We start from the raw sequence: 10,562 nt of genomic DNA, 5'->3' as shown, positions 1-10,562 counted from the left end.
ATTTGATGAGCCAAGCAAAATATGTATCTTCTCCCCCTCTTTTACACTATATAGCATTAGAACTTGTATTTTATTCAGTGTTTTTGAGTTTATATCAGATATGTCCTCTGAGGGAAATGATCTTTTTCTGTATTTTTGTATTTTTTTTATATCAAAAAAGAAATCACATCCTTTAATCTGTCTGCCTTGATTTTATAACCAGTGTCCAATCGGCTTCCAAGTCCAGGGACGTGCTTTTGGAGTTTAGAAAGATAATGCATCTGATTTTCAAAATGAAGAAAAATCTAGCTTGGATCACGTGCCAAAATGTAAACTCAGCCTCATTGAAAGTTGCTAGTTCATCCCAATCATCTCGCCTCTCTCCAATCACCTGTGGGAAGCTCAGTGATGCCATGATCAATTTAAAAGACACACCACTCTTACTTCTTTTTTCACTCTCCCACAGGTTCTTCTGTCATAGATGTTCTTTGCAAACATGATGCCATGGTGGTAGCACGCCACTGGTATTGCCATGCTAAGTTTCTCCCTTTGCATTTTGCCATTGTAATTGTATGCAGGCTGAAGTTCCCCATGTGTTGCTTTCTGTTGCCATTCTCCATTACTGTATTTCTGATTCATTTTGGCAGAGCAAGCATCAGTCATTATGGCACAGTGAAATATTCTTCAATGCTATGTAATTCAGACTGAATAAGGAGTCTGTATAAGGCACGTGTCTCAATATATATATATGTGTGTGTGTGTGTGTATAAAAACACTAACATCAGTTAATTAAAGTCAAGTATCTTTTACATTTAATTTCTGTCTTCAAGTAATGTTTTGTTCTCTTGTTCCCTTTCTTTGGTTTCAGTGGGGATGGTTCCATTTTCCAGGTCCAAGTGCTGCTGAATACAGTTGGTCAGGATAGCTGTGCTAGAAGAGTTTTCTGAGTTACACATCTTCTCATTCTCCTCTTCCTTCTTCTCTTCATCCAAGGAGTAGTGTCGGAAGGTCTCATAAATTTTCCGCACATCCTCAGGGATGCTTTTTTTCAGGTCTTTGTTTTTCCTTTTGGTCAGCTTGGATGAGGAGCCAAACTTGTTGACAATGTTGTCCTCAGACGACCCTTGTCCATGCTTGTTGAGCTGTTCTGTCCCTTTAAGGCGCAGGTTGTTAGGTCTGTTGTTGATGCTTTCCTGAGATGAGGCCTTGAAACGTCCCGTCTCCAAGGCAGCGAAGATAGAGCGCTTCTCTGGAGAGAGCATATCCAGTGAGTGAGCCCTCTGGTCCAGCCCTAGGCGCCTGCGCTCCATGCTCCGAATGGTGGCTGCTCTCTGAAGCTTGTCATGGATCTCCACGCTGAGCCGCCTACGGGTTTCCCTGAACTCAGCAGTCACATTGGCTTTCCATTCGGCTGCATGGGCTTTTATTTCACCAACCTTTCCAGAAAACAAAAAACAAAAAACAAAAATGCTAAGGAAAGAGTGAAATTCTCAATGTATAATAACAACACATTTTTATTGTATGTCATAGAATTATAGATTGGTCACAGTTGAAATGTCCTGAGTCTGCCCCAAACTTCCTCAGACTCCAAGTACCCAAGACCCAAACAACTTGTATCCTACATATGTGACTTCTTTAGTGTCTTACCTTTGGCTGCCACCTGTGAACATATGTTCAGCTTGCAAGTTAGGATATTCTCACACTCTTACCAACTCTTCCTTCATTCTGGAAACAAAACTACTGAGTGATAACATCTGTGCACTCATCAGGCAATTCAAAAAACTGTCAGCAGCCAAGCATTTTTCTATATGAAACTCTGAGGCCTTCAATAACTTAGAAGTCATAAATATAATTATATAGAGATCTATTTCCCAAACTGTGATCACAGTTACAACTGTGCAATCCCACTGATGGTTCTGTATTTAACAATGCCATGAGTAGTTTATGTAAAATAAATATTCTTATTAAATTACTTAAAATAGAGGAAGAGACTTCTTGTCCAAACAGAGGTCTCTTACCAAATTTAAAGTCTCTCAGGAAGTTACTAAATGCTCTCAGGAAGTTACCAAATGCTTTAATGAGAAGCGTGCCATATATCCATATATAATATACCATATATACATAATCCATAATTCACTTGACTAACTGTGTACCAAAATGTTGGAATTTCTTCCAAATGCCAGCTGCTGACCAGTTTGTTTTCCAGCTTGAACACTGAAAACACTTGGGAAATTCTCTTGGGGTACTTCCAGGAGACATACAGTTCCACTGAAATGTCCCAGTATGATTTATTGTTATGTTATGTTTCTAGCCCCAGGAGCATGAAGGCAGAATAATGACTTGGTAATAGGGAGTTCCCATAGCTTCTGTGCTGTATTAATATGTTTTCTAATATGGAAAAAAAAGAGGATGAAATGAATAACTGGTGTTGCTGCCTCTCCCAAGGTCCATCTTGAGAAGAGTAGAATAAATTCAAGTTGATATAGTGTGTGATCAGCCCACCAATACAAACCAAATTCTTCCATGATGTATCTCACTTTCGTGGCCTTGGAGATGCACCAGAGACAATTTGGCTGAAGGTGATTCAGCTGACTTCAACAATGTCTCTGTTCATAATGACTAGCTATACTAATTTGACAAAACTTGGTTGTGCATTCCCTAACTAATCTGCAAAAGTAGATTTTGTTGGGGTGTGAGAGGTATGAAATTAATCATGTTATGCTTAACTCATAATGTTTGAGCCTCATTTTTAATCAACCCTCATTTTTCTACCCTCATTATCAGTGAGTCACTAGTATATTGTCTTCTCTTCCCCATGAATTACGTAGGACGGTGCTTTGGCTGATATTAACAAAGTGCATTGCTAAAACACTAGCTGCTCTTGTGAAAATTGGCTAAAGTTGCCTAAAAAAAAGTCTGTGAATCCCCAGTCTTTTGAGAGTGATAGGAAGTTAAATTCTGAAGCCTGATTTTGAAGCCAATTTTTAATTTTGTAGTGGAGACTTTAAATTCTTTTTTTTTTCCTCTCTATTTCATTAAGGGATCAAGAGATTGAATCTGTTTAGTCACACACTAGGATACAAAAAAGGAAGAGGTTTGATAAGAAGCAGACAAAAAGGTAAATAAAAGGTATTATTCAGCACTTGTTCAAATAAGGGACCATCCCTCCCTGGCCAGCAGTGATCTGGTACTTAAAGTTTTCTTATAAAGTGATAATGTATTGTTCAAGTAACAGTCATACCTCTTCTTTTGTCTTCTTGGATAGAACTCTTAGCCAGTCTCCAATCATACTCAGGACAGCAGCAAAATAGGCAAGACCAACGAGAATCCAAAACCAGACTAAGGGTTTGTACCACTCCCGATAATGGATATCAGTATTTCCCCCTGAAATAAGCATACATGGTTCTGTGCATGAGTATTTAACACAAGGCCTTTTACAAATCAAGGAAACTCATGGAAGTATTTTGTGGTTCTCATTAGCAGCTTCCTTCTGTCCTAGAAAGTGACTACATGTTTGTCTAATCTGAGGAACAGCTGGAATCCCCAAGTCCCTTCCTAAACTGAGACTGTCTCTGAAATGGTCTAATGTTCTGCTGCCATGTGGCTGGTCACAATATTCTGTAAGTCTGTTTTCTTTATAACGAGTAATATTTTGGAGAATGTATTGGGTCCCCAGTTTAAGGGCACAAACAACTTTCCAAAGACTAAACCTACTACAGGTACAGAATATCATTTTTCACGTGAGCCAGTAAAAGCTCCCCTGGAGAATATACATCATGGAAATTTGATCAATTTGATCTAATTTGATCAAGCACTTTTCATTAAATTGTGCACGAGGCCAACCTGATAAGTTATATATGAATTAGGATCCAAACTTCCAAGAAGTTGGGGCCTATCTGGCTCAAGGGATCTGACCTGGTCCTGGGCTAGAAAGAAGAACATGCAGAAAGAAAGGGTGCATTCCAGACCCTTCTGACTATTTGTGGCCATCTAGATCCAGAGTTTGAATGGGGTCTTCACTTGTTACATGTCTCTTAAAACAGTGCCAATCTAGCTACATACAGAATCAAATTCTCCTGTTTGCATTCTGGCTTTGCTTAAAATGAATGAATTTATGTAAGGAAGATACACTGTTGTATTACACCTTTATGGCTGGGTCTTCACAGACCTGTAGTGCCAGCAGCTTCATGCTAATGAGCAGTCTCATAATTGCAAATGGCTGCTCATTAGCATAATTACACAGGTAATTATCATAGCTGCATGAGATCTCGCTTCCAACAGAAGCTGCTGCCAGCAGTAAACAGGCCATGTAGACCTGCCTCTGCCGGCAAAAACCCCTCTGTCGCCAGCCCCTTCTGCCTGATTTTTTTCAGGCAGAAAGGGCTGGTGACAGAGGGGGCTTTTGCCAGTAGAGGCACGTCTGCTTCTGCCAGCAGCGAGATCTTGTGCAGCTATGCTAATTAGCTGTGTGATTGTGCTAATAAGCAGACATTTGCAATTGCAAGACTGCTCATTAGCATGAAGCTGCTGGCACTACACGTCTGTGTAGACCCATATGTTTATAGACAAGACAGAACACAAGATTTTTCCCTGCTAACAACCCAAGCTGCTAATAAATGTTTTTCGCCTGAGCTGTTATAGGCTATTTGCAATCTGATACATTTTAACGAGCCCTCACAATGAGTTTTACCCAGACTAGGCATGAGTGCACTTACAATGATTGAACACTCTCTTGAAAGCCCAGCATTCAGGTGTTGGCAGGGACCCAAATATTGTTTTTGATTCTCATCTCTCTGCATACACATTATGCATCACTTTGCCTTTGCAGTGAATCAGAGGGAGGTGGAGGTAAGCACTGCGATAGTATAATGAAGCCATTAAGGTCACACATGCCTCAGTGAAAACTTTCTGTGGAGTGGATTGCTGTGGTCTGTCACACTGAATAGACAAGCAATGAATAGAGTGCCACGCTTTTTTCCCAGCCTATCAGGTTTTCCACTGTGTTCAACAACAGCAAACACTTTTTCCATTTTACAGGGACACTTGGCCAAATTCTCAAATGACATGAGTCAGTGCAGTTCCTTTATTATTACTTAACCTCATAGGAGTGTTTCTTTATCCCCATTTTACAGATGAGGAAACTGAGGAAGGGTGCGATTGAAAAATCTTCCTCAGTCTCACAGGAAATATGTGGTATAAATTATACCCAGGTAATCTCCTGCTTCCTGATCTAATGCTCCTATCATGAGATCATCCTTGAGGCTTTTGGGTTACATTTAATTTGGCTCTAAAATACCAGTTGTGGACTGCTAAAAGATTTTGGATTTTATTTTTCTTGCCATCTTAGATTTAAGACAACGTTTTCTAGATTTAAAGATCTAATATTTTGGAATTAGTATTCTTTTCAAAATAGTGGGGAAGGGAAAGTTCCCCAGACCCAGGAAAAATATTGTGAACCCATATTTCTTTGGTTACCTTCTTATGATACCACAAAAACCCAACCATCAGAGGATTCTTCTATCCATTATTCTTCACATTCAAATAGTTAAGGATGGACCAAAGTCAAAAAATTCAGCTGTGGATCTGAATTTTCCCGTAGTTCAGGTGTATTCAGATCTGGGGTTTGATTCAGGCCCATCTGCACAGATAACTCATGTCTTCCCTACCAAAATAAGAAAGGGAGGATGAGGGGACTGTTTATAAAAGAACAATTTTTATCAAGCAAACTGGTCACCATCTGGTTGAAGACAAATTGTTTTAACTTGGTCAGATTTTTCACAGGTGTAATGGGAAATAACAGGACAATTGCATAGTACAGTGCTTTGCAACACAGGGATCCATCCTCCTCTAAACACACTTGTTATAGACAGTAACATTCATGGGAATGGAGCTCACATACCATTGGGAAGAGTGATGCTTTTCAGTTTCTAACCACCTTTTCCTCAGCAAAGCTTCTGTGATCACCAATTCCAGGACAGTCCCTTTGCTGGCAATTGATGGGGATGAGTATTTAGGACTGTACTCATCCTATGAATTACACAGTATCCATATAACATGCAAATGCACATTCTCTTAGTCCCTTTTCACTATTTTAGTTTACCTTAATGGCATGGTGACAGTGTCAAAATTTCTATTGATATTAGAGAGTAAAATTGTGTGAGCTGCCTCTGAGAAAGCTGCAGCTCATACAATGGAAGCTGTGCTCCTGCTACAGCAGCTATCAGCTGCGCTGAGTTGCACAGCTCCAAGATGCTCCAATATGACCATCCAATGGGAAAGCTTCAACAGTGCATCACATAAACTACTTGCTTCCTCTATTAAAGCCTTTATCAGTGTGATGCAAAAGGCACTACTACAATTCGGATGTCTTGAATTCACAAGGAAATTAATTTTGCTCTTGCCTAATTCATAGAATGATAAAGAAAAATAAGGGGTTTCATGAGGAAGATACTCTCTTCCACTGCTCAGAGATTCTTGAGCTCCTCAGATGGCTACGCACCTAGATTTCAAATGAGCATGTACTGCTTTGTGATATTTGTCAGTTGCACACTGATAAAGGTGAAGACATTCAGAATCATTTTCAGTGGAATTCAACATGTTTTTAAAAGTCTGCCGTGCACCTTTGAAAATATATAGGAGCCAAGGCACCTATACCTGGTATCACTAGACTGAGGGTGGCATTTCACGGCTCAGATTGCTCACCTGCTACAAAATCACCAAAGCCAACTGTTGTCAGAGTGATGACCACAAAGTAAATGGACTCCAAGGCTGTCCATCCTTCAATCTGCTTGAAAATGACTGCAGGAATGGTCACAAAGACAACGCATCCTGCCAGGATGAAGAGGATAGTGGAGATCACCCGGATCTTTGTTTGACTCACTTGTTTTTTCTAGAGAAGGGAAACAACGAGAGAAACCATTTTTGATATATTATTGGTGCTTCCCCACCAAGCCCCTGTTGCTGATTTTAACGTAAAACACAGGACTAGCCATGTAAGTAAGTCTTTAAAAACAACCCTTGTTTCAGACCTGGAACAACCAGGGCTGCTCCAGCTGATGACAGTACATCTACCTCTTTTTACCTATATCAGGCTGAACCTCTACACATCTGTCTCTGTGTTTGGCTCCAGCGCAATGCTAGTCCCTGTCTCCCAGTCAGTGGCATGCATGCTAACCTGACTGACTCTTGGGGTGCTCTACATCCCAGAGCAAATGAGACTGTGACTTGGAGTAGCTAAGGATCCATTGCAGGTTCAGAAAAATGAATGGGGAGTGTATACCAGGGCACTCGTGCACACACGCCACCCCACGCAGTCAAAAATCATGCATCAGGTAGAAAAATCATAAAATCAGCTTAAAATCATGAAATTATTAAACCGTGATACTTTGGGGGTCTTGTATTAGATTTCCAAGCCTTTAGGGTACACTCAAGTCACATTTTCCAGATTTTCACAACAAGTGCTCAAAACTCAGTTTTTTTTTAAATGAAGACTTCGATTCATATGTAATCCTCTGACTCCAAGCAACATGGCTCCAAGATTAGCACTAGCACTAGCTAGCATGAAACTCGAGATAACACTGTGAGCACTGGCAACACCGCAATGGGCACCTGTGTCAGATTATGCTGAGGAGCCTTGATGCAGGGAGAGAAAGCCCATTCTAGCTGTTGTAAATTGAACACCTACAACAGTGATGTAAAATTAATTTTTCTACCCTGGGGGATGCAGCTGAGGTCGCTGGTTCAAGATTCTGATTACGGGTGCCCCAATGCAAATCTTAATTAACACCTCTTGAATTCAGAGCAATTGTTCCAAATTTACCAGGCTGTAGATGAACTCCGAAGCTAGTTCAATAGCCCAAAAACTCTGGGAACCACTAGTCTGTTGTAGATTAAATCAAATTCCAATTTAAATTTCATATGTTTACCCTGTAGAGGGAAGGTAGCTAACAAACTGTATATTACATGTTTTCAAATTAGTTCTCCAAACTACCTGCCATCACCCAAAACTGAGATTTCATTTCAGATTAGATCATCTAGACAGGAAATAACGTTTCAGAAATTGTCTTTATAATATTCCTAGACGCTATGGACTGAACTGGACAATGCACAGTGCTACTGCACTTCTCAGAAGGAGGAGGAACTGTATTTCCTTGGAGGCTGAGAAGTTGAATTGTGAAAGGTTGCTTGAATATGAAACACAGAAGACAACATCTAAGTAGTAGCCTAAATAAATTATGTGTCATAAATGCCATTTTAAAACATCTAGGCTACATCTACACGGACAGTCTCAGTCAACAGAAATGGGCTTTTGTCAACAAAACATTTAGCTTCTAGACAGTTAAAGTGCTCTGTCGAGAGTTTGCTGACAAAACTCAGCTGTTTTGCTGGCAGTGTTATACCTCTCCCTGATCAGTTATAACACCTCTGTCAACACAGAGCACCCATGTACAGAGTTCTGTCAACAGAGGGGGCTTCTGGTTCCCCGGGCAGCTCTGTTTGCAGAGCTTCCAGTCAGCTGTTCTGTCTACAGAGGGCAGGGCAGTCAAGCTGCTCTCTGTCAAAAGAGTGGCTTGGTCTTCTGAGACGCTTTCATGTGTAGACATGATCTGTCGACAGAGGTAGTGCTGAGCTTTCTCTGTCAAGTGACCTCTGTTGACAGAGGCTGGCTGTGTAGATGTAGCCATATTGGCTGGGTCTACATGGACCTGTAGTGCCAGCAGCTTCATGGAAATGAGGTCTCGCAATTGCAAATGGCTGGTCATTAGCCTAATCACAGGGCTAATTAACATAGCTGTGTGCGATGTCCCTACTGGCAGAGGCTGCTGCCACCAGTAAACAGACCCTGTAGAATTTTTTCAGGCATAAAGGGCTGATGACAGAGGGGGTTTTGCTAGCAGAGGCATGTCTACACAGCCTTTTTACCGCTAGCAGTATGCTATTCTTCACCTCAGTTATTTTTCTGAATTCTTGTTTTTATCTTTTGTCTTATTTCAGAGAGATAACAGAAAAAGGTTACAGCATACATGACTAATCAAATACAGGGCCTGGAAAAAATCAGTACTTAAACCCGAAGCAGATACACAAAGCTTGAGAATCCAAACTTACTCTTTTTTTTATTACCTTTGAGAAATTATTATTTTGCTTTGAGCAGCTTTCTGAAAACATAAAACCTGATATAATTTTTTAGCAATTGCTCCTCACTGAGAAAACGCAGGGTTGCAGGATTTTGCTTTCATGGGCAATAAACACAGCCACATTTTTAAGAGAAACAAAAATTGACTGTTCGTTCATACAAAGGTGATGTGCACCACACAACTGAGTAGAGAACCATCAGGCCTCATTCATTACTACCCTGCACCACTATTTACACCAGGGGAAAGCAAGGATAAAATGCCACCAAAGCAGAATGATAGCATTGTACACTCACCATATATTAGCATAAATGATCACACAAGGTGCAGGATAGTAATGAATCAGGCTCATCATTTTTAGAGCTTATAAAAGTAGCATAAGAGCAAGCACAGTTTCCCCTCCCCCTATCATTACATTACTTGCCAGATAATAACATATGGAATCCAGTGTAGAAGTAGACTGTTGAGCTTTTTTTTTTTTTAATTGTATGGACTAATGTGGATTGACACGGAACCAGAATGGGTTATGAGACTAGCAAGCTAAATAATTAAAATTCAATCTTTAAAGATATATTAGAAAATTACATAAACGGTAATTAAGGCTAAGTAGCTAAAAAAGCCACGTTAGATAGTCTAGAACTCTGAAATGTCAATTTATTTTGTTGTAGAATTAGAAGATAGTGATTGTGATCGTATTTGTCTGTGTTTACCTATACTTATCCTGTTAGAGGTTAACTCTGTAAACATACATTCCTATCTGTTACTATAGTCTGTTGATTCAGAGATCAAAAGGGTGTGTTAACACTTAGATGAAATATGGATATAATATCATTGTATAGATGTCTCTCTGAAGTTTGTAGTAACAGCCTATGAATTACTTAATGGAAAATAATCTTATGCTGATGAATGCAACTAAGAACAAGTGTCTACATAGAAAAAAGGAGGTTTTACTTCAAAGCCACAGTGCATCACCCAAGAAATACCTGCTCTCAAGAGGCTAGCCATAGCCCACCAGATATCCATAAAAGAACAGTAGGGTCCTGTTCCTGTTATCTCAGATCTGCTCAAGCTGGTCAGGGGATGCTTGAGTCACAAATCTGAGGTTTCCAGTTCTAGTCTAGATTTCCCTTTTAAGACCCATGGAAGAATTTGAACACATTCTGCAAATGGACTGCCTATTTGGACTATAACCTAATATAGGTCTTAAAAGTTCACTGTCTAATAAATGAAAGCTCATTGCTTAATAAATAAATTGGTTAGTCTTTATGTGATTCTGGAAAGAACTTCTTACAGTTCAGCAGCTCACCATTTCTCTTATGAAAATGACCTAAGAACTTTATTCAGATCTTTATGCATAGTGAACTATTAACCAAAATGATCTCCCTTTCCTTAATAAATTTTAGTGTTGTTAATAAAAATTGCCTGCAAGTATGTATTTGGGTAAGATCTCAA

General features: G+C 39.8%; 1 protein-coding gene across 1 annotated transcript in view; it reads right to left on the bottom strand.

Annotated features, from left to right (window-relative positions):
• Nucleotides 1-791: 791 nt before the first annotated feature.
• Nucleotides 792-10,562, bottom strand: part of KCNK10 (potassium two pore domain channel subfamily K member 10) — a 92,362-nt gene continuing 82,591 nt past the window's right edge. Inside the window, exons 5-7 of the mRNA XM_074998775.1 lie at nucleotides 6,682-6,868; nucleotides 3,221-3,363; nucleotides 792-1,415 (exon numbers count right to left, since the gene is read on the bottom strand). Coding sequence (XP_074854876.1) covers nucleotides 792-1,415; nucleotides 3,221-3,363; nucleotides 6,682-6,868 — 954 coding nt within the window. The remainder of the gene's footprint in view (nucleotides 1,416-3,220; nucleotides 3,364-6,681; nucleotides 6,869-10,562) is intronic.

The sequence above is a fragment of the Carettochelys insculpta genome, chromosome 6, assembly GCF_033958435.1.
Source record: "Carettochelys insculpta isolate YL-2023 chromosome 6, ASM3395843v1, whole genome shotgun sequence".
Taxonomy (NCBI): domain Eukaryota; kingdom Metazoa; phylum Chordata; order Testudines; family Carettochelyidae; genus Carettochelys; species Carettochelys insculpta.
Note: the sequence above shows the minus strand (reverse complement) of the source record. Positions and strands in the feature narration are given on the sequence as shown.